This window comes from Panthera tigris, chromosome E2 (genome assembly GCF_018350195.1).
Source record: "Panthera tigris isolate Pti1 chromosome E2, P.tigris_Pti1_mat1.1, whole genome shotgun sequence".
Classification (NCBI taxonomy): domain Eukaryota; kingdom Metazoa; phylum Chordata; class Mammalia; order Carnivora; family Felidae; genus Panthera; species Panthera tigris.
This window is the reverse complement of record NC_056674.1, coordinates 60,762,055-60,785,434: the sequence shown is the minus strand read 5'-3', so window position 1 is coordinate 60,785,434 and position 23,380 is coordinate 60,762,055. Positions and strand designations below refer to the sequence as shown.

At 55.5% G+C, this 23,380-nt stretch overlaps 1 protein-coding gene across 10 annotated transcripts in view; it reads left to right on the top strand.

Moving 5' to 3' along the window:
- ANKRD11 (ankyrin repeat domain 11) overlaps window positions 1-23,380 on the top strand; it is a 111,329-nt gene that overhangs the window by 59,879 nt on the left and 28,070 nt on the right. For 9 of the 10 annotated variants that reach the window (XM_042968040.1, XM_042968043.1, XM_042968044.1 and 6 more), the window contains one exon: window positions 18,763-18,907. In XM_042968040.1, coding sequence (XP_042823974.1) covers window positions 18,821-18,907 — 87 coding nt within the window. In that variant the 5' untranslated portion in view covers window positions 18,763-18,820. Of the gene's footprint in view, window positions 1-5,999; window positions 6,166-18,762; window positions 18,908-23,380 lie in introns of those variants that run through there. The other variant, XM_042968041.1, reaches the window with a different exon arrangement.

Below are 23,380 nucleotides of genomic sequence, written 5' to 3'. Positions count from 1 at the left end.
CCCTTGACTGGGCCCTGCGTGGTGCCTTCGTCCAGGACGGGGCTGGCAGGCTTTTCCTCACACGGTCAGATAGTCACTTTTTCAGACTTTGCACCCTAAGAGGCGGCCTCAAGGAGGCCATCTAGGTCCTTCTAGACCCGTTCCCACGTGTGGCCAGCTCCTGGGCTTGCTCGCTCTGGAGGGAGGACTGTCTGGACACGGAGCATGAGCGTCCTCGCGTGTGAGCCGTGACTGGGTCTCCCCCAGCCTTCCTTCCCCTGTGGGCACACAGCAAGTGGCCACCAGCCGCATGCTTTGGGCTCAGCAGACTCTCTTTGTTAGTTTTTAATAAGGAAACCCCACTTTCTGTGGTGAACAGTCCTTGCCATGGAAGAATCCCGTTCAGAGTCGTAGACACAGGGAAGGGAAGCAGCCAGGGATCCAAAGCCGAGTCCCCTCCGCTGGGTGGCGGCCATCCCAGAAGCTGGGGTGGCGCCTCAGCCCCGGTGGTCTGAGGGTCCCCCTGAGTAGGACAGGAAGCTAAGTGCAGTGTCTGCTGGCCTGCAGTATGTGCTGCGTAGCATGTCGGCCGGGCCGGGCCACCAGGGCCTGGGAACACGGGGGACGGGCCGTTTATCATGCACAGATGTTGCGTTAGTCCCCTGGGGCTCTTCACAGGCACATACGCCTGTGACACCTGAATGGAGGGGCTGGCAGGGCCGCGTCGCCCACAGACTTCCAGGCAGAGCCCGCCCTGGCCTCCCTGGCACCCCATCTTCACGTGGCCCCCTTCCCTAATGTCCCTCTCCCTTCTCTTCTAGGGACTGGTTGTTGGGTTTAGGGTCTGACCACACAAGACAGCACGGTCTCCTCTCGAGTCCTTAGTTTAGTTACATGTGCACAGACCCTTTTTTAAGTAAGGTCACATTTATAAGTTCTGCATGGATATATTTTTTGGGATGGACACTGTAACTCACCACACTACTGATGCTTTCTTGAGCTAAGTGTACATTTTTTCTTTTCTCTCTCTCTCTTTTTTTTCAAAGTTTATTTTAAGAGAGAGAAGGGGGAGGGCATGCACGCTGTGGGGAGGGCGTGGGTTAGGGAAAGAGACAGGGAGAGAGAGAGAGAGAGAGAGAGAGCGTGCGCACGAGAATCCCAAGCAGGCTCCATGCTGTCAGCACAGAGCCCGATGCAAGGCTTGAACTCAGGAACTGTGTGATCGTGACCTGAGCTGAAATCGCCACCCAGGCACCCCACTTTTTTCTCCTTTTAAATGTAGATGTGATGTAGACATGAGTAGGTACAGGCATGAGTGTGAACGTGTGCCCTGTGCGGCCCCGTTGCCCCGTAAGTGCCACGGGCCCCGTTGCAGCCAGTGCCCCCTTGGTGTTGAGTTTCCGTTGCTGGGGCCTGGGGTTGCCTCTTCTGGGCCTCCATCTACACAGGATTCCACTGTACGCGGCCTGCGTGTGTCCCTCGCCTCTGTCTGGGTGCGTTCCCTCCGCACGCGCTCCATGTACACCGTCCCCGTTGGGGCACGCGTCAGTTCACCCTTATCGCCGCGTCGTCTCCCGTGGGGTGGTCCCCGCACCTCCCTATCCGTTCACCTTGTGATGGCTGTTTGTCTTGTTTGCAGACGGGCTTTCAGGCGTGTAGCCGGTCTGTTCCCTTCTACAGAAAGTAGGACATTTGGGTAAATGTACTTTAAACATAGCCTCTCAGCTAATGCCCTTTATTTAATAAGGGAAAAAACCACTTTATATCTCTGGGCAGTTTGCTGTCACATCCAGAACATACCCCCCACCCGCCCCGCCCCAATGTTTTTATTTATTTTATTATTTATTTTTAATTTTTTTTTAAGTTTATTTACTTATTTTGAGAGGGACAGAGACAGCACAAGCGGGGGAAGGGGAAGGGCAGAGAGAGAGGGAGAGAGAAACCCAAGCAGGCTCCGTGCTGTCAGCTTAGAGCCCGATGTGGGGCTCGAACTCCCGAAATATGAGATCATGATCTGAGCTGAAGCTGAGAGTCAGACGCTCAACCGACTGAGCCAACCAGGCGCCCCAAGTTTTATTTATTCTTTAAGTAGGCTCTACGCCTGACATGGAGCTTGAACTCACGACCCTGAGGTTAAGAGCCGCACATTCTACCGAGCAAGCCTGGTGCCTCTCACCCATAGCTTTTTATTTGGTTTTGTTAAGTGCCGGGGGAGGTGTCGTGGAGCAACCGAGATTTTTGGCCCGTCAGGCCGCCCCTGGAGGTGCACTCCCCACATCCGGGCCGAAGGCACCAGAGCCCCAGCAAAGGCCCGGGGGCCCGGCCGCGCGCACGCAGCGCTCCCGAAGGAACGCGGGGGGAGCCGGGCACACCGCGCGCCACGGTCCCTGCCCTGTCTCCACTCTGCGCCCTGGATGTGGGCCCAAGTTTCGGCCGAGGGAGCCCACATCTCCTGGCTCCGCAGAGGCGAGCTCGGGGGCGTCCTCTTCCGGCCGCGGGAACAAGGAGCGGCTGTGCCTGCTGTCGGCCACCGTGCACAGGCCTTCACACGGAGTCGGTTCGGTTCTCTGCTCCCGCAGAGCGTCCTTCTGGTCCAGGTCAGAGCAGAGACCCCGGAAGCCAGTGGACGCTGCGTGCCTTCCTGTTGTATGTTCCCGAGTCTGGGGAGACCGGCTGTCAGCGACTTCGAGGGGAAAGGAGGTGGCTTCTTTATGGGTTTATTTCTGGAAGGTTCAGTTGTTACTAATTAGGCTTGTTTTGCTCCAAGCATCCACTTGGCGGTCCTTGCAGTTAAAGGAGGGAAGTTACTGTTTAACCTGGCCAATTATCTGATGTAGGAAAGCAGGGACGATAGGAGTTTTTGTAGCCTTTTTTCTGCAGCAGATCTCCTGCTTTGGAAAACTGGAGCATCACAGATACAGAATTTCTGACCCAGCGGGTCCTTTTCAGACTGAGGCTTCGGTCTGGTAGCAAGCGAGTCAGCCCCGGTCAGTGCCCTCCGTCAGCAGATGGCCGTCCCGGTTCGGGTTTCGTCCTGGGGAACGTCACCATGTGGCACTGAGGGAAGGCCACAGCACGTGGACAGGGTGAGTGGCTTCTGTGGCGCTCGGCACGGACAGATGGACACGAAGGGCTGCAGGGGAGAAGCTTGTCATTGCAGGGGTGCAGTGAGGACGTCACCCGCGTGGTGTGCCCTGGCAGCCAGCCGGGCCTCGGCGTCCTGTGGTGACACCGTTGTGCCTTGAGGTCACTCCGATGGCTGTGTTCAGCATGTGCCGCGTGAGCTTCGGAAGGCGGGACTCCGCGCTCAGCAGGTGCGCCCCGCACACCCAGTCCCCGGGCAGGGTCTGGCACGCGTCCAGGCTTACGCCACTGGGCCGAGGTCACAGGGACGACGGCAAGGCCATTCCGTCAGCTCCAAGGATTCGTGTTCACCTGTGTGGCCAGCGTTCTGTTCCTTGTGTCCCGGGTCGCCCTCTCCTGACTAAGCCACCCTGCTAGGCGCGCTGTGAGCCAGCTGTCTTCCTGAGACCCTCTGTGATGGAGAAGCACGTGCCGGCTGCAGTCCCCAGGCCTGCACACGGGCAGTGCGGTCAGTACATGCAGAGCGGATGAGCGACTGAGGGCACAGGTGGTCACGTGGGAAGGGACGCTCACGGGCAGGCAGCCACGGGTGCCAGCACGAGCCCAGTAGGCTGATGTTCACCATCTTTTTGTTTTTTTATTAAAAAAATATTTTTTTAAAAAATGTTTATTCATCTTTGAGAGAGAGAGAGACAGAGCATGAGCAGGAGAGGGGCAGAGAGAGAGGGAGACACAGAATCCGAAGCAGGTTCCAGGCTCCGAGCTGTCAGCCCAGAGCCTGACGCGGGGCTTGAACTCACAAAACGTGAGATCATGACTTGAGCCGAAGTCAGACACTCGACCAACTGAGCCACCCAGGCGCCCCCTTCTTGTTTTTTTAAATGGTATTGGCAAGGGTGGGGACCGGGCACCCCGCGTGCTCCTGGTGAGGACGTGCTCGCGGCAGCCTTTCTGAAGACCACTTGGCAGGGTCGTGTGGACGACTGCCTGCCCGTCTCTGCCGCGGTCTGGTGTAGGAATGTGGGCTTGAAAATGGGGGGGTGGTGACGTGGACGGGATGGCACGTCAGGGGGCACGGGGCTGTGAGACCCGACGCTGCTCGGAGTCCCAGGGTTCCCAGAATGCCCACTGCTCGCAGCTGCCAGTGTCTGTCCGCACCCCCAGCTGAGGCTGAGGGAGGAGACACGCGTTACCTCTGTTGTTGGGGTTGCCTGGGACGGGCTGTCTCGTGCAGCAGAATCCGAGAATCCTGGGGGCTCCCGGCTGGCTCAGTCAGTGGAGCGTCCGACTCTTGATCTTGGGATCGCGAGTCCGCGCCCCCTGTTGGCTGTAGAGATGACTTAAAATCTGTAAGAGAAGAATTGGCAGACGAACACTGGGTGATACTTCGTTGCGTGTCCTCCTGGTGACGCCTCACGTGAGCAGACGGCATCTTCACCCCCAGAGGCCACTGTGTTCGCACTCGGTTCCCACGGGAAGAGTCCCTTTCTCTCCCGAGTCCCTTTTTCTCTCTCGAGGTTTCCGTGAAACCTGCCGGCCGTGTAGGCAGAGTCCTGGGGGCGGCGTGGCCGTGCCGAGAGCCATGCGGAATGACTGGAGGCCGAGACTGCGTGCCTCCCAGAGGGACCTGCTCCAGCGGCTGGCTTCCCTCCCCGTTCTCCGAGGGTCCCCTCGTCTCGGGAGTGTTCCAGGTCCCACCAGCGTTACAGAGGCGGGGGCTGGCGTCTTCCACACGGGGGCCCGGAGGGGCGTGTGCTGCGTGCTGTTCTGTGTGTTTATCGCGTTGGGTTTCCTGTGCTGTGAGCCATCACGTGATTTAGCAATTCTGATAAAGATCTACCTGAGACTGTCATCGGGCAGGTGGAAACCGGAAGGCCCCCCCCCCCCCCCCCCCCCCCCCCCCCCCGACGGCTGTGTTCACAGCAGTGCAGGAGCACGGCAGCTCCTCCCTGGAGCAGAGGCCCAGGGAGACTCAGGAACGCCCTTTGGTGAGATGAGAAATCAGACGTGTCACAACAGGGGACTTGGGCCTGCAGACGGGCCCGTGTGTGAGGGGACTTCCAGGCGGGCTGCGAGCCAAGGCCATGTCACTGCTGCTCTGCCTCTGGGAGGTGGTGTGGCGGCGGGGGGAAGGACTGGGGGCAGGGCCTCGAGGGGGAGCCCGAGTCGTCGGAGCCCGGGGCCGGCAGAGGCTCAGAGGCTGCCCGTGCCAACAGCGGTGCTGGAGACGGTGCCTGTCCTCTGTGTGTGCCTGTGCAACCCCCCCCCCCCCCAAGTGAGGACGGTTGTCCCCTCCCCGCATAATTTCCGTACTGACTTGCAGCCTCCAGGAACCTCATCCACGGTGCGCTAAGCATCTTGGCACTCCCATGGTCCATCTGTTCTCTATTGGGGGCATCTGGGCTGTTCGCAGGGTTTGTACACGTCAGTGTGCGTTGACAGTCGGATGTGGCTTTGGTGGCCTCTGCACCCATGTCGCTTGGGATGTGCGTCTAGACGGGCGCCTGGGTCACATCCACCTGCCGTGGACTGTGGGCCGAGCCTGCGCCCACACTCCTAGTTCCCGGGCCAGGTCCCGGGCCAGGTCCCAGCCAGCCCGCCCGCCCGGCCACCTCTCTGAGGACCCCACGGCCTGCTTAGCGCCTGGCCCGGCTGGTGTCTTGCCATCACCCTGCACCTGTTGTGGCTCTCTGCCAGCCTGTGGTCGGAAGAGCCGGGACCTCACTGTCGGGGGCAGCGAGGCAGTGACAAGGGAGGAGTGAGGCGTCGGAGAGGGGTGGAGGTGCGCACCCCAGCTCTGGGGACAGCATTAGCAGCACACCTGGGCCTCCTCCGCCCCCAGCCTGAGAGGCGGCTCGTTGAGGAGCATTGAGTGAGCGCTGGGCCAGTCAGACGTGGTCCTAGGCTCTTAATAGGAGGTTTTCTTTATTTTATAGGTTGAGAAATTTAGACGTATCTGACCACAGACCCAGGGTTCTTAACCAGCTGGGCCAGTGTTTCTGAAATGTCCTGACAGCTTCCTGTTGTGAGAAAAACAGCGTGTGTCCCTGCCCTCCACACACCCCAGGCACGTGTTTACAGAGCAACGTCCTTCATGAGATGGTATGTGTGTGTGATGACCCCTGATATTCACGCTTCTGTGTCATGTCGTTTTCTGAAGAATGTTCTGGAAACACCCTGGTAGGTGACCTCCATCTGCACGGCTGCAAAGCCACCGTGCGGCATTCCAGGCTCTTCTGTGGCCAAATGCGTCTTCTGTCCTTTGTCCGTTTTCCAGTTGGATTGTTTGCTGCTTACTGCTGTTTGTATTGTGGTTTATTAATAAGCTCGTTGGTGATTCACACATTGGCGGCTTATCTTTCACCTGGGAACCGAGGCTTTAATATTGTACAGTTTTTCATTTTCCTTCTGTGGACGGGCGCTTTTGGGGTCCTGTCTAAAAACATTTTGCCTCAGGGTGCCCGGCTGGCTCGGCTGACTGGGCGTGGGACGCTTGATCTTGAACTTGTAGGTCTGAGCTCCATGTTGGGTGTAGAGATTACCTAAAAAAGTAAAATCTTAAAAAAATAAAAGCAAGAACTTTCTGCCTAGCCCTAGGTCTCAGAGATTTTCTCCTGTGTTTATTTTCCCTTAACAATTTCACAGGTTTTTCTAGTTTTTCTTTTTTAGACTTACACCTAAGTATCTCATTTTTATTTAGAGCAATTTTGGGTGGTGTCGTGTTTCTGCATACTCGCTGCTGCTTTGTGGGAAGTACAGCTCACTCTCGAACAGTGTGGGTGTCGTGGACACCAACACCCACGTGCAGCTCCCGACTGCCTCAGAGCTTGACGACTTAGCTGACTGTCCACCTGAAGCCTTCCCAGCAACACGACCAGGGGACGAACACCTGCTTTGCACGTTACACATATTATCTATTCCTACAATGAAGTAAGGTGGAGAAAGTGTTATTAAGAAAGTCAAAAAGAAGATAGAATGTGTGTATAGCAATGTACTGTATTTACTTGTGAAGAAATCTGTGTTCAAGCATCAGCTGAGTACAGGATATCTGTGTGTTGATCTGGTGTTCTGCAACTTTGCTGAACTCATTATTTCTAGGGATTTTTGGAGATTCCTTGCAGTTTTCTAGATAGACAATCATGTCATCGTCAAGCAGAACGTTTTATTTCTTCTTTTCCAATTTGTATGTTTTTAATTTCTTTTTCTTGCCTTACTGCACTGGCTCTTACTTCCAGTATGATGTCGAAAAGTAGCGGTGGGTGGGCGGGCGGGGACATCCTTGCCTTGTTCCTGATTTCGGGGAGCAAGCATTCCGTTTTTCACACGAATGATGGTAGCTGGGAGCTGTTGTGGGTGCTTGCTTTCACATTGAAGGTCTTTCCCTGTCTCTTCCTGTGCTGAGAGGTTTTCTCAGGAGCACTGAATTGTGTTAGATACTTTTTCTGTAGGGGTACCTGGGGGGCTCAGTTGGTTAAGTGTCTGACTTTTGATTTCTGCTCAGGTCATGATCTCACGGTTCTTGAGTTCGAGCCCTGCATCAAGCTCTGTGCTGACAGTGTGGAGCCTGCTTGGGATTCTCTCTCTCTGCCCCTCTCCTGCGCTCGCATGCGCGCTCTCTCTCTCTCTCTCTCTTTCAAAATAATGATAAGCTAAAAAACAAAACAAAACACTTTTTCTGTATTAGTAGTAATGATTGTATGGTTTTCTGCTTTAGTCTGTTGATTTGGGGGATTTTCACAGTTTGAGCCAGCCTCGCATATTCTGCATCTATTATTAACACAAACACAGCTGTCCCCACCTGACAGGACTGTGGAAGTCACCTCAGAGTCATAGACCTTCCCCCTTCTGTCCCGCTCGGGTAGAGATAGGCTCCTGGCAGGTGGGCTCCGTGTTCCGGGACCTGCGCCCCCTGCCATGAATCTCCCCGGCCACCGTTGGCTGGCCTTGCCCGTGGGATGTCTGGCTTGTCGGGCGATGTGTGCTTGTCGCTGCAGGGCGAGCCCAGTCCCATCCCGGAGAGCGCACCCTCGTGTGCGCCCCCAGCAGAGATGTGCGAGTGCGCCCGGTCCTCCCCCTCCTCGTTCTCTCCATTTGTGTCTCTTCTCCCTTGGTCACCTCCGTCACTTGCAGTCCACACAGATCAGCCTCAGGGGATGTCTCGGACCTCCTCCCCGCTGCCGTTATTTGCTCCGTGGTTGTCGTGCCCACGTCAGTCTCCTCTTCCAGCATGGTCAGTCTGTGTCTTAGCCCTTCTGTGGAAGACGGTGTGTTGCCTCCTGTTTTCTCAGTCCGTCTCCTCCTCCCACCCTGGAGATGCGTGCACCTGCGGTGTGTCAAGGGTTCGTTTCCGCCCTGCTCTCCGCTCTGTGCCTTCCACAAGCCGGGAAGCTTTGAGGTGCCACCCCCGGCCCTCCGTGTGACTCCACTGCCCTCCCTGGGGGCCAGGGCCACGGGAAGGAGGTGGCCCTGCCACGAGGTCAGGGCACCAGCCTTCTGTCTAAAGTCCGGCCTGGGTGGCACTCACACCGCGTCTTAAACACAGCCAGCTTTTTAAACTTCTGCTTACTGCGAAGTATAGCGTGCCACCCAACGTCCACAAAGTGAAAACGGGCAGTTCACTCGCCACAGAAAGCGCACGTGGGGAAACTCCCCCGAGCCCCTCAGTGCAGGGGGACCACGTCCTCAGTTCTGAGTGGTCTTCGTACGTGGGCTGCGTCGCGTCCCTGAGCCCTGCAGGCTGCTGTTGTGAGACACTTAGGTGAACACACAGTGGGATGTTTCCCAGCATCATCTGTGAGACTCGTCCGGGTCATTTGTACGTTGTCGCCGCTGTGTCGTGTTCCACGCCAGCGTGGCCTCTGATGCACGTGGCTGTGGCGCGTGTCCACTGGCTTCGTGTGTGCCCGGGCTCACTGCAGTCACGTGGTTCACGTGCCCACCAGAAGGGAACCGTTCGTTTCCTTTGCTTTACGTCTTCACTGCCGCTCGATGCCGTATTCTGATTGTTCAGAATTTCTGGATTGCCGAAGCAGCTGATCGGTTTCTCATCTACTTCCTGGGCTTTTGGATTTCCTCTTTTGTGAAGTGTCTTAAGTCTCGTGTCCATTTTTTACAAATTAATTTATTTTTAGAGAGAGCATGCAGTCGGGGCAGGGAGGGAGAGAGAGAGAAAGAGAGAGAATGAGAATCCCAAGCAGGCTCCGCCCTGTCAGTGCAGAGCCCAAGGTGGGGCTCGATCCCATGAACCGTGAGATTGTGACCTGAGACGAAATCAGGAATCAGACACTTAATCGACCGAGCCACCCAGGTGCCCCTCGTGTCCATTTTCGTACCGGATGGTTTGCGTTTTTGTTAGTGATTTGTAGGAGTTTTTAAAGTGTCAGAATTTTCAGACCTTACCTTCATGGTTGATGCTTCTGGTTTTAAGATCTTTCTTTTCCTGGAAGCAGCTGTGATGGGATTCTTCTGTGCCTCTGCCCGGCAGCTTCCTGGCTGTGCCTTTGACACTTGGACCTATCGCCTGTCTAGAAGTGATCTCTGTGCATGGTGTAAGTTGGGAATCGTCACATTTTTCTGTGCAGATGTCCTGCTGTCCCTTGCCACTGGTGGACAGAGCTGACTTTCACTCCTGTCCTGCCTTCTGGTGCCTCCGTGGTCATAAGTCCGCGTCTGCTGAGGGGACAGAGCTCTGCCTTGTTGGCCAACACTTTTGTCCACACGATGCTACTTTGACACTGTCTCTCCAGCTTTTTGGCTTTGACTTTATTTTTGTTTATTAATATGTATTTATGTAATCTGAGGTTCTTTCCTTTATGTTTTTAAAGACATTTTGCATGAGTTCTGTCTTTCTTTTTTTAGAGACCTTTTCCACTTACTTTCTTAGGACAGTTTGGGCTTCTGCTCAGTAGTTGTTCTGTGGCTACATGTCAGTCCCTCGTGGTTTGGGTTTCCCTCCTGGGGCAGGTCTGTTGTCTGCAGAGCGTCCTCTGCTCTTGAGATTCTGCAGAGGCTCTCAGACTTGCTGGGCCGATTCCCTTACAACACTTAGGATTAGTGAGGGCCCGAACAGCTTTGTCATGTGGGTTATAGCTCTCAAATTGTATTAACGTGTTGTGTTTAAAAGTATAACTGAGGGGCGCCTGGGTGGCTCAGTCGGTTGAGCGTCCGACTTCGGCTCAGGTCACGATCTCACGGTCCGCGAGTTCAAGCCCTGCGTCGGGCTCTGGGCTGATGGCCCAGAGTCTGGAGCCTGCTTCCGATTCTGTGTCTCCCTCTCTCTCTGCTCCTCCCCCGTTCATGCTCTGTCTCTCTCTGTCTCAAAAATAAATAAACGTTAAAAAAAATTTTTTTTTAAATAAATAAAAGTATAACTGAGGGGCGCCTGGGTGGGGGGGCTCTGTCGGTAAAGCTTCCAACTTCGGCTTGGTCACGATCTCACCGTTTGTGGGTTCCAGCCCCGCATCGGGCTCTGTGCTGACGGCTCGAAGCCTGGAGCCTGCTTCGGATTCTGCGTCTCCCCCTCTCTCTCTGTCCCTCCCCTGCTTGTGTTCTGTGTCTCTGTCTCTCTCTCAAAAATAAACATTAAGAAAAAAACAAAAAGCAAAAGAAATCATCACTGAGGAAAATTTAAAATTGTTAACTCACTTAAAAATAATAAAGTAGCACGTACAAATTTTCCCTGAAAAGTAACTGTTGTACAAACAAAATCCACAAAAATTTGGTGAAAATAGTGGCATTTGTTTTCTCTACCTGCTATTTTTTTTAAATATGAAAATAATCCACCCTCTCACAGACAGGCCATATGAGAAGGGACGATCTGGGGACCTTGTCACAGGATCTGGAAAGCCTCCTGGTTGGTGTTGGCACTGCTGAATGATGGCTGCGTTCTGTTACTGGGTCTTCCCTCGTGGGATTCTGTAATATCCCATATTGATTGTTTGGAAAATGTTGATTCATTCAGCTGTGCAGATCTCCCTAATGTTGACGTGTCTCCTTACGTATTGTTTAACGAGCAACCTTAAAATTTTTTTCTTGGGTTTTTTTAAATGTTTGTTTATTTTTGAGAAAGACTGAGCCAAGCAGGGGAGGGGCAGAGAGAGAGAGAGGGAGACGCAGAATCCGAAGCAGGCTCCAGGCTCCGAGCCGTCAGCACAGAGCCCGACGCGGGGCTGGAACCCATGAACCGCGAGAACGTGACCTGAGCCGAAGTCGGACGCTTCACCGACGGGGCCCCCCCAAGCGCTCCTAACAAGTAACCTTTTAGTCACCACCAATCTCATTAAAATGTCTTTAAACACTGGGATTGGGCTCATGGACGTGAATGCCAGTTTTCCTAAGCTCAGGTTTCGCTTGGAAACTCAAATCAACTACTGTTCATTCTCCTTGAAGTGATAATTCCAGGTGGTTGATTTTTGAGAAGATAACTGCCAGATACCCAGTTCTTGATAATAAGAAGTATTATCTTTTTTGTTTGTCTGAGAGTCTTTCTGGCGAAGCCTGTGTCCCATGAAATGGCAGGCAAGCCCTCGGATGGGCGGCCCCTCCCAGAGGCTCTGCCTGGCCGCACCCCAGGCCCGCTGGCGTCTTGTCACTAAGGTTGTCGATTGTGGTTTCGTTCTCAGGGACAGCTGTGGCTGTTGCGCTGCGGTTGTGTGAGGACCTCGCCTCCTCCTGGGGCGCGGCAGCACCCCACCCCCGCCAGCTCCAAGGGAAAGGCAGTGTTGGCCTCGCAGCCTCCCTCAGGGGCTGCAGACAGCATGGCCACCGCACCGGACGGTGGGGGGGGGGGGGGGGGGGCAGGACCGCATCCTGGGCGCGGCCATGGTCCCATAAAACTTGATTTATGGACGTGGACGTGCTAATTCCATGCGATTTTCATATGTCACAAACTTGAATTTCTTTGTCTCCGAAGGTTTAAAATATGAAACTCGGGGCACCTGAGTCCGTCAGTGGAGCGTGTCAGTCTTGATCTTGGGGTTGTGAGTTCGAGCCCCAAATTGGGTGAGGAGATTACTTCAAAATAAAATCTTAAAAAAAAAAAAAAATTATGGGGCCTCTGGGTGGCTCAGTCAACTGGGCGTCTGACTTCGCATCGGGTCATGATCGCATGATTTGTGGGTTTGAGCCCCGCGTTGGGCTCTGTGCTGACAGCTCAGCTGGAGCCTGCTTCAGATTCTGTGTCTCCCTCTCTCTGCCCCTTCCCTGCTCACACTCTGTCTCCGTCTTTCTCTCTCAAAAAAAATAAACGTTAAAAAAATTTTTTTAATTAAAAAAAATATATGAGACCCATTCTGTTGTTGTTGTTGTTGGTATTGTTGTTTATTTATTTTGGGAGAGAGAATGCATCCTGTCAGCACAGAGCCCAACACAGGGCTCGATCTCATGACCACGAGACCATGACATGAGCCGAGATCAAGAGTCAGGTGGACGTTCAACTGACTGAGCCCCCCAGGCGCCCCTGAAACCCGTTGTTAGCTCTCAGTTTTTACCTGAGCAGGGAGAGGGCTGGCTTTGGCCTAGGGCTGTGGTTTGTGACCCGTGTGACCTCCTGCCCTCTTCTCAGAAAGGTAGAGGGGCGGTTAGCTTGGCTTTTCTGTGTGCTCGAAGCTGGCTTCACTGTGCTCCTACCCTGGGGACAGTGCAGCCAAATTGGGCGTTTGAGTCTCTGGACTGTGTCTCCATTGCTGCCAGGCACAGTTCTGACCTAGCCTGTCCCCGTCCCGCTCCTTCGCCGGCGGCCTTGGCTCTGCCCCCCAGCCCCCGTCCCCGTGGGCGCGCGTCTGGGGACTCGGCGAAGTCCAGTCCAGTCCAGTCGGTGCGGGCAGCCCTCGGTCACACGCCTCCTGTTTGAAGAGCCCTGTCCTAGGCCGTTTGTTCTCCTACTTCTTGGCACTGTCTTTGCCTTTGTGTGGCGGTGGGCTTTTTGTATTGGTTCTCCAGAACTCAGCCTTTGGATCCCTCTTGGGTCTTCCATTCTCTCTCCTCGAACTTCCGTCTTCTCCTAAAGCCAGGATCGCCCGGAGGCCATCTGCCGCTCTGCGGTGCGTCTCCGAGCAGAGCTCTCCGAACCCCCTCCCGTGGGTGAGCGCGCGCGCCTTGGGCACCTGCCCTGGCCGCGTCGCTCCTTCCCGAGGTCGCTCAGGTAGGTGCCGGCGGGCGTGCCCTGGCTGCTGCCGTGTGTCGCCTGTGTCTGCGCCGCTGCCCTTGCCCCACAAGAGCCGCTCTGGCCCGTCTGGCGGACGTGGGGCCCACGGGCCCTGTGCCCACTTCCATGGGCTGTGGCCTGTCCCCTCACGTTCCGGCCCCAGTCCACACAAAGCCGGTAAACATGTCTTCCGGTTTCCTTCAGTTGCTAGCTGTCGGCTTGTCCCTCGGAAAGAGGAGATCGGGGTGAATGCTTGGATTTTTGCTAAGCTGCAGGCATTGCCGCCGTGCCTGCTACGTCCCCCGTGTCAGGCCCAGGCTCGGCGGGAGCCTCTGTCACGTGTGTCGTGGCTCCTGCCCACGTAGACAGATTGTGGTAGATCCTGCTCTGAGAAGGGGCGGCAGAGTGCATGGAGGTGTCCACTGAGACGGCCCCGTGTGCGCGTGTTGAATGGTGGGCGCACCTTGGGGAAGGCGTACGCCCCCTCGCCGCCCTTGTGTACGGGGCTCTTGTCATGTCTGCACTGCCACCTCTCTTGAACGGACTGTGTCTCCAAGCCCACAGTGCAGGGTCCCGGGGCAAGCAGCAAAGAGACCCTGCCGGTGGGACAGCAGGTGGAGCCGCCGTGGGCCGTGGGCCACGAGTGCGACATGGACAGGTGCAGGGACGAATGGCCTCTGCCAGCCTGCGTGTGCCCCTGGGTAGGGAGCTGGCTGCGGATGTTCTGTTCGAGCTCTGACACATGGCCGCGAGATCACTGGCAAATTCCTGGAGCCAGCGGTGTGGGCACGGTGCCTTTGTTTCGGGGAGCGGGCCGGGGTCTCTGAGAAGACTCGCCCAGCTCCAGAAGCTCTTGGGTGCTTTCCTGAGTGGTCTCTGTGCCCCCCAACAGCCTGCGAAGCCAGAGCAGCTAGCTGCTTTTCAGTTGGGGGTGTGGGAACTGCTGTGCTCCCTTCACCCCACATTCCCGCTGCTCTGCACACGTTTCCCGACGTACTGCTGCTCGGGTGCCAAGTGTCCAGGCCGTGTGTGTCCCAGAGTGCCGTGGGATGCCCGGGTCTGAGGAGGACCAGGCATCTTCTGACACTGGCAGTCACGGCGTGTCTGGGTAGGGATGGCCAGATTGCCTCCGGGGTCTGAGACTTGACGGCCATTCATTGGGTTATTTGGTTAGAAAGCCCCAGAGCCCAGGTTCAGGTAGCCTTGTAACTTGTTAGAAGGGAGGCCCCCCCGCCCAGCCACAAAGATTGCCCCCACTGTGATGGCTGTGTGGGGAGGGGGGGGTCCCAGCCTCTTCTTGGGTTGAGCAGTGAATGCCCAGCAGTGAGCAGGGAGGCCTGTGGCATTGTGGCGGCCTCTACCCTCAGAGAGGATCCATGGAAGAAGCGGCGAGCTGAGCTTCTGACGTGTGGCACTGCCTGGCTTAGGAGAGGTCGTGGTGCTGATGAGACTTGCTGTGGTCTCACCGTGTCTGCATCCGTCCCTTTGCTGGCGTGGCCATTTCCTGAAGCCAAGGGAGAGGCGGACTGGTCACAGGGCTGTGGGATGGCACGGAGACCAGACGGCCTACGGGAGGGTTGGGATGACCGGGTAGATGGAAGAAGACTGCGTCTGAGACGATCGCAGCTAGCTTGTCACTGAAACACCAGGGAGGACTCGGGTCCCCTTGGCTCTCCAGGTTCCAGGCGGGTCCCGTGAGGCACAAGACAGGACGGTTGACCCAGTGCATCCAGCTCTCCCAGAAAATAAGCTGGAATGTGTCGGTGGCAAATCTGAGCCCTGGAGCTGACAACCCTTGTGAACCCGTGACACCCCTTAAAGAAATGAGTCTAGTGTGCTGGGCTCCCAGGCCCTGAGGAAACTGGCCATCATGCTGGTCCTCACGCTTCTGACGAGTTTCTGAATATTGAGGTGGTTGTAACCACGGCGGTGAGGTGGCCGAGGTGGTCTTGGCTGTCGTCGTGCACAACGTCTTACGGAAAAGAAGACACAGTATCGGGGATGACACTCCTAACCCGCCAGGTGCGGGGCGGGGGGGTTCCCAGATGTGGGGTGGTGCCCTGAGAACAGCGGCCTTCAGGACAAAGGCCCACTGCTGGGCACAGGACACTGTGCACTTGGCCAGGGGCTGGCACGAAATGTCCCTTGGGCCGCCGTGATGGGGTTTGGGCCCACAGTCACTCTGCGACAGATTGCATGGAATTAGCTGGATGCTCGCAAAATGAGATGTGAAAATTAGTAAAGGGAAATTTTATTTACAATGGAGTTGGGAGGCAATCTGGGGGAGCTCTCGCGCCCAGCACCGGTTGTCACTTACAGACCCAACTTGCAGGCAGATTCCACTTTACTGTTTTACTACCCACCCGGAGGTCGGGAGGTTTCCTCCTCCCCCAGTAACAGTCCAGCCAATGAGGGACTGTCACAACTCACAGTTCAGCCAATGGAAGAGTGTCACAGGTCAGCCAATGGAGACAAGTCCCAGCCCAGCCAATGGGAGACGGCCACAGCCCAGCCAATGCGAAGCCTCTATACCTCCAGCTCCCAGTTTACTCCAGTGGACTTTTAGTTTACAACAGCCCCACCCTCCCTCCCGCCTTCTGCTATAAAAGAGCCTCCTCTGCTTCGTTCCCTCGAATTGCCTGTGGCTTTGCCCTGGCCTGTTCGTCCTGGTTGCCATTCTCTGTTATTCCAGAAGAAAGCCATTTTTGCTAATAAGATAACTAGATGTTTCATTTAAAAGGTTTGCAGAAAATACCGGCAAGTGCCTCCTGGGAACGAGGACAGCTGCCTGTGGCAGGGGAGCCTGGGTCAGAGGAATTGGACCCAGTGACGTGCACCCAGGGCCTCGGTGTTCTCGTGTTAGTACTGACTGCGCGAACCGTGACAGGCAGCCTTGGCGTGGTACTTAATAGCTTGCACGGTACTTTCGAGCCGCCGCGGGTGTGCCTTTGAGGGCCTCCGTGGAAGGCCTTCAGGTGACATTGGCTCCGCCTGTACTTCAGATACCATCTCTGTCCAGTCCCGGGAAGAGCTCTTTCCCAGCGATGCTGGGCATCTGCCTCAGAACTGGCCCAGCTAGAACAGCACCCCAGGGCTCCCAGGACGCACAAGGACCTGAGAGCCTGGATGCGCCTGCTTACAACAAACTTCACTCCTTCCTCTTGCCTTGCGGCTTCTGGGGCTGTTTGGAAAGATAATTAGGCTTTGTGGGTTGGGGCAGCTGTCGTGGAACTGTACGGTGTTCCCTCCCTGCTGCTCTGTGGCTGTCATGCTGTCCTTCCCAGGGAGGGCGAGTGGGAGGAGGGGAGGCAGGCCTTTCGGGCAGGGGTCTCAAAACTCTGCTTTGAATAGAGACTGCTGAGCCAAGCCAGTGCGGGGACACAGAGTGAAGTCACTCGTTTAAAGAATGAAGTGGCCACCTGTGCCCATCTCCTGGTGTAGACAGTGTGGAGTGGCCTGAGAGACCAGGGTTCAGACATCGTGGGGTCTGTGCTGTGGCCACTTGCTGGCCCGGGTGTTCCCCACGTGATCGCCATGGACTCGTGTTTCACACCCAAGAGCAGGAGGGTTGGACACCCTGTGACGACTGTGCTCGATTTCCCATCATGAGAGCAGGCAGGCAGGAACTTATAAAAATGCATATTCTGTGTAATCTTTAAATTTCTACTGCAACATTGCCGATGAGTCCCAGCAGCAGTCTCGGCGTCCGGCTCTGAGAGGTTACTCCTCATCTAGGCCGAGATGTTCTGGTTTTGTAGTGGAAAATTGGAGAGGAATGTCGAATTCACAGTTTCAAGCAGAGGAGAGGGAAAGTGCCGTTTTTGGCCCCAACCACTGGAGCGTGTGGATGGAAGCCCCCTTTCAGCCTGCTTTGCCTGCTGGGGGAGTAAGTGTCGGGAAATGAATCAAGGTGGTCAGCCTTGTCCCTCTGCCCCGAATCAATTTAGATGTCTTCTTAGGTCAGTTAAGTACCAAGAGGATACTTTGTGAAATTTGATCAGTTAAGTGGGGAACCAGAAGACATGGTGAATGGCAGGTTAGTTTTCAGCACACGGGGAGCAGGAGGAACCAGGGAGTGGAGCTGCTGGTCACAGATGGCACTTCGGAAGCCACACTTGTTATATGGTCAAGGCCATTGATTGCAGGCGAGCTAGTTACAAAAAATACTCATCCAAAATGGCAAAGCACAGAGGTGTGTCACTGAGAAAAAAAAGAGGAGATTAAACACTGCACGTGGTTGGTTTGTTGAAAAGGTTTTTTAAGAGCGCCTGGGTGGCTCAGGTCATGACCTCACAGTGTCGTGGGTTCAACACCCCCCGCCTTCCATGGGGCTCTGCACTGGCAGTCCACAGTCTGCTTGGGACTCTCTCTCTCTCTACCCCTCCCCTGCTCACGCTGTCTCTGTCTCTCTCAAAATAAATAAACTTAAAAAAATAAAATGTTTTCGAACTCTGATGATGAAAATGTAAAAAGTATAAAGAGGAAGACCGCGTGTATGCAGGGAGCCGACAGAAGGTCCAGAAGGGATGGAAGGGGCCCTGGTACGGTCAGGTCACACAGCCACGGGCAGACACTGAAAGGAAGTTGATTGTACTCTCAGGTCCCAGAGGGAGCCCACACAAGGCCACCAGGGAACAGGATGGCCAGGAGGCGTTCGATTTCGATAGGAGCCAGGACAAGGTCTTTGCCAGAGCCTTTGCTGGGGTTTCTGCAGGGAAAGCAGGCAGACACGGTGGACAGCTTAGGACTGGCTAATCTGAATCAGGCTGTGGGCTGTGCACTGGTCTCCAGTTGCCTGGTGGCTGGCCTGCTTGTGCTTGATAAGGGGGTGGCTCGTAGGTTTGTGTAGGAGAGGATTGCTGTCTCTAAGAAAAGGCCAGCTTGGGGGAAGGCGGGGGAGGGGGACAGTCTCTCCCCAGATAGCAAGGTTGTGTTGTGTTTTTGAACAGGTCAAAACGTCAAAATACAGAAAATAAAAAGTATGATAAACAGCACAGTGTGTGTCCTGGGAAGTGCAGGGGCTGGGCCTCAGGCCCTCGGGCGGGGTCTGGCTCGTTGGGCACAGATCTGGGCATCAGAGCCTTCTGGACATCTGGGCAACCGTGAGAACCCCCTCAGAGGCATCACATGGCTGCTTTCTGCTCATTTTATTTGGGAGAATTTGGAGAATTGAGGTCCGTGTGGTGCTTTCTGGAAAGTAAAAGGATTCTTGTCCCAACCTTCTGTCTGGGGCTGTGCGGGAAGGGGGCTGCTCTCCTAGAGTGTGAGTGGGGTCAAAGCCATGGCTTAGAGGGTGCACCTGGGATGTGATCTTGCCCGGGGGGCAGGTGAAGGGCCCCCAGAAGAACAGGGCCAAGCTCTGCATCATGGAGTATACCTCCACTCCCTGGGCAGTCAGTCCTGAGGTCCCCTCCTGGGCACCTGTCCCCGCGTGGAGCACAGCCCATGAGAGCAGCACGTGACATTCGGTCCGTTCTGGGGCACGGACTTGAGATTGGCTGGGCCTTGTCTGCATTGACCCTGATTGACCCTCTGTGTTCTCTCTTTTGGAGCAGACGGTTGATGACGAAGCGATGGCGGTATAAATGAAGATCGGGTGAGGGGAGAAGAACGATGCCCAAGGGCGGGTGTTCTAGAACACCACAGCACGAAGACTTTTCCCTCAGCAACGACATGGTGGAGAAACAAACGGGGAAAAAGGTAATGCCTGAGCTGCCCTCCTCCTTGCTGGCTCCCCAGTGCTGGACACTCGCCTGCTCTGGCTGTCCGTCCGTCCGTCCGTCCCCGTTCCCTCTGCGGCCGTGGTGAGACAGAGACCATCTGCTCTTGCCAAAGAGGACCTTGATCTTAAGGATGTGCTCACGACTCGGGGACCGAAGTTAAGCTTTAAATTTGATGTTTCTGTACACGTAACCGAGACGTGTGTCTCGTAGTGGAGGTGATGTCATTTTGGCCTGTTTCTGGCTCTCGGGGACACAGATGCCTGTCATGGCTTCGTTGAAACCAAGTCTGTCGTTCAGCCGTCTTTGCCTTTTCCTGAGCAGAAACTCTGTGGGGTATGTGCTTTGACTTCCAATTTGGCTCATTCTGCATGTGAATAGGAAAAGGCAGTATAACTCTAAATTCCCCTGTCTTAGAAGAGTGCTGTCAACTCTGGGCTCCAGGTACCCCTGTCCCGCAGCCTGGGGTGCCACTTGTGAGTGTGGACTTGGAGTCGGACAGAAGGAAGCAGGTGCAGGCCCTGCCGGGTGCTCTGTTTGTGACCGCGAGCACGTCTGCAGCAGGGACACCCGTGGCTGTGCTGTTGCAGGTGAGGTAAGGGCCGTGCTGCCTCGCCCATGGCGCGGCACTGCCCTCATCGCCACCTTCGGTCTTGACGTGTCCCTGTCTCCCTCGATGCCCACGTGACAGGCCATCTGCACGGTGGCCTGCGTGACTCTCGTCCCCGGTGCTGGTCTTCTGAGCTGCCTCCCTGCCCCGTCTGTCTCAGCACTTGGGTATGAACGGAGATTCTCTCGTCGGTGCACCTGCCAAGACGTCTCCGGTGGTGCCTGGTTGGGTGGGGTATGTCTTCCACGTGAGGACAGAGTAAGCAGAGCCGTGCGGCCCATTTGGTTCAGGTGCAATGTGGATCGGGTCGTGAACGTCGGCTTCGGTGCTCGTCAGGGTGGCCGGGCCCCCGAGGCCCTGGCGTCTGGGCATTTGTGGCTGCACATTCTCTCCCACTTGTCCTGTCCCCCAGCACCCAGTGCAGTAATGGGTGGGAGCCACGGCATGGAGCTGTGGGCAGGCCGAGGCTTGCGCGTGGCTCGGGCTTGCATAGGAGAGGTGTGCGTGCCTGGGAGGCCTGTGGAGGGTCCGGGAGCAGCTCGTGATGGGCGTGCCCGCGAGGAGCTGGAGCCCGTGGGGACAGATGTGCCCGGGGGAGCTTGGTAACTCCCACTCTGGGACACTTTCACCCCGAGTGGCCAGGTTGTCCTTGGTGGTCATGGTCCCCGGGTCTGCGTGTGGATTGCATGGTCACAGGACAAGGGAGAGGCCCCGCGCAGCCCCACCCCGGCTGGCTCCTCCACGTGGGTGGGCAGCAGGGGCTCCAGACTGCTGTGTCCACCGGCCCGGTTCTCCGTGTGCACGGCCTGCCCAGAAGGACTCGCCAACCAAGGTGGCGCCAGAAAAGGTGTCCAGAGCTCGGCACCTGTCTTGAAGGGGCGGGCGGCTCTGTGGGCCTTGTGCCCTCCCGGCTGCCTTCTAACACAGGGCTTGCTCCAGGCCGGTGCGAGTCGCTTTCTTTTACGGGAGAACGCTCACTGGGCCATAGGGGCCCGCTGTGGTCCGCAGGGGCAGCCCCTACGCATTTGCCACAGGAGATGTGTGAGTTTGGCTTTGTTATTTTCTGAAGTAAGGTAGCTTTGTACTTTTTTTTGCCCCTGTGCCAGCCAAGATAAACATTTTCTTAGCTCCTGTGGCGATCCCCGTCATGCTAGCGAGGGAAGCCCAGCAAACTCGAGTGAGCTCCCTGCCGCAGCCCAGCTGCTCAGCAAGCTTCTGAAGCCACGTGTGCCCCAAGAGTCTTGTCAGAGCCGCTGCGCGTCTCAGGGGTGAGCCCCTGACCCTCTCTGGTTATGTGGCACGTGTTTGGTCTCCCTGCACGGCCAGTGAGGTGAGGAGTTGGGACCCAAGGACTGTCAGCGCTTCTGGTGAAATAGAGGTCATGTCTTCTAGTTCACTTCCAAAACCTGGACTGAATCCCCATCCGGATCAGAATATGCAGCACTGTCACCGTCCTGGGAGGTCCCCAACGTGTGTCACCATGGGGGAGTCTCCCCCCGGGGGGGGCTTGTAAGAGGGACGAGCTGGTCACTATTACGTCCGACTTAGAGGGCCTTCCCCGTAGCAGCCCCTCCCTGGCTCGCTGTGCGGTTGCCATGGACGAATGTCCAGCCACTTCCGGACGCGTTCTGCCACCCAGGAGCACTCGGGCCGCTCCCGCGGGGGCGCGGCAGGTGATGGCGCGAGCACGTGCACGCCGGTAGACCGGTTTGGCAGTTTGTCAAGTGATCGCCCCAGTTCTGCGCCCCAGACGCTGGGGAAGTTGAGGCCGGCCCCTGTCCCTGTCACACAGCTGGTTTGGCTCTCCTCTAGTCACCCGAGGGGGAGTGGGGGGGACCTTGCTGGTTCATCCGTGTCCCTCTCTGTGAGGGTACTCTCCTGTCCCTTCAGTCTGTGATTCATGTGGGGCCAGTGTTTGCCACCTAAGGTGGGGGCCCAGTGTTCATTTCCTTCCTGTGGGTGTTCACATGGTCACCGTCACTTACTGGAAAGCGACCCTCCCCCGCCTTTGTCCTCTGCTCTTCCTTCTGAACCTTTGGCCCTTGGTCCACGACCCCCTCGAGCGACTGCTAGAATTTTAGTCTGGTTGTCTGCGGTTCAGTGTGCCAGACTTTGTTGTTCTCCAGAATCGTCTTTGCTAATTTTGACCCTTGGCATTTCCATATACGTTCTGGAATAAGCCGGTTGATTTCCAAAGAAAGCCTGCTGGTATTTTGACAGGATCACTTTGAACGCAAAGATGGGTCCGGAGAGAATTGCCACATGGACAGTTTTTGCATTTTCTGACCCACCAACGTGGGTGTTCCTCCATTTTTAGAAGTCTTTATTTTCTTCAGAAATGTGTTCCAATTGTGTGAAGGACTTAAACATCTTTTGTTAGATTGTCCTGTGTATTTGATGTCTTTTGATAGTAACCTAAGTGATATTTTAACGTTATTTTCCAACTGTTGCTTGTCCATAAAAACCAGCTACTTTTCTGCATCTAGCAGCTCCTAATTCACCTATTAATTTGAATGGCTTGATTTTCACGCATATACTCATGACATCTTAAGACTAATACGTTGTTTTTGCTGAGGGAAAGTGGCGGGGACAGGATTGAGCCAAATCTGATTCCGGAGGAGATTGTGTCTGGATTCGGCCACTGAGCACAGGGGTCCCGTCTGCTCCCGGGAGCCGCTCCGCGAGGCTGTGTGTGCTGGTGCCTTTCTGACACTGGAACTTTCCGTTCGTGGCTGGGCTGGACTTGGTTTATCCATTTGCCCTTTGAGGGGCGGTTGTGAGGTTTCGTTTCTATTGTTTTGAGCAGGAGTGCTGCTCGTGAGCACAGGGCCTCTTTGCCTTGACGTTGTTTGGATTTCCCGCCAGCAACAGCTCTGCCGGGTTCTTGATAGCGTTTGATGCAGCCAGCCTCTCATTTTATTGTTTAACTTTTCTTTATTCTGAGAGCTACAGCAAGCATGAGCGGGGGAGGGGCAGAGGGAGAGGGGGAGAGAGAGTCCCAGGAAGGCCCCCAGCTGTCAGCACAGAGCCCACCATGAGGCTTGAACCCCCGAACCTTGAGATCTTGACCTGACCTGAAGCCAGACTCAGCCCCTCCTGTTAGCTGCTCTGATCGGGGCATTGGTATCTCCTCCTGGTTTTAGTTTGCATTATCCTAATGCAGAACATCTTCCCAAATGTGAGTTAGGTACGTGGATAGTTTCCTTTGCAAAGCACACATTCAGATTTTTTGCTCATTTAGAAACAGTTGTTACGTTCTGCAGTAGCTGTGGTGATCCTTGCCCCTTCCTCCTAGAAGAGACACCCCCTTGTCGGCCGTCAGGTGTTGGGGACCTTGCGCCTGTGTGCCGAGAGCTCTTGTCGGGATCAGTGTTGAATTTTATCACAGGCTTTTTTGCAACTGTTGGGGTGGTCATATGATTTTCTTAACTTTATTTACATTGATTTGTTTTTAAGTTTGTTTATTTTGAGAGCGCATGAGTGAGTGTGCATGTGTGGCGAGCAGGGCGGGGGCCGAGGGAGAGAGGGGGAGACAGAGAATAATCCCACGCAGGTCCCTTGGTGTCAGCGTGGAGCCTAACACAGGCTCAATCTCATGACCCTGGGATCATGACCTGAGCCGAAACCAAGAGTCTGATGACCGACTGAGCCACCCAGGTGCCCCACGTTACGCTGATTTTCGAAATTTCTTGCATTCCTGAATGCTTTGTGATTGCTATTATTTATATTATCTCTTTTATATACCCGTAGGTCAGACTCGCCAGGAGTGTTCTTGGTGGGAAAGTGTGTACACAGTTCGGGGGTTTTGCTGGTGGGTGTTCTTCGGTCAGGGCTAGGGGTGGC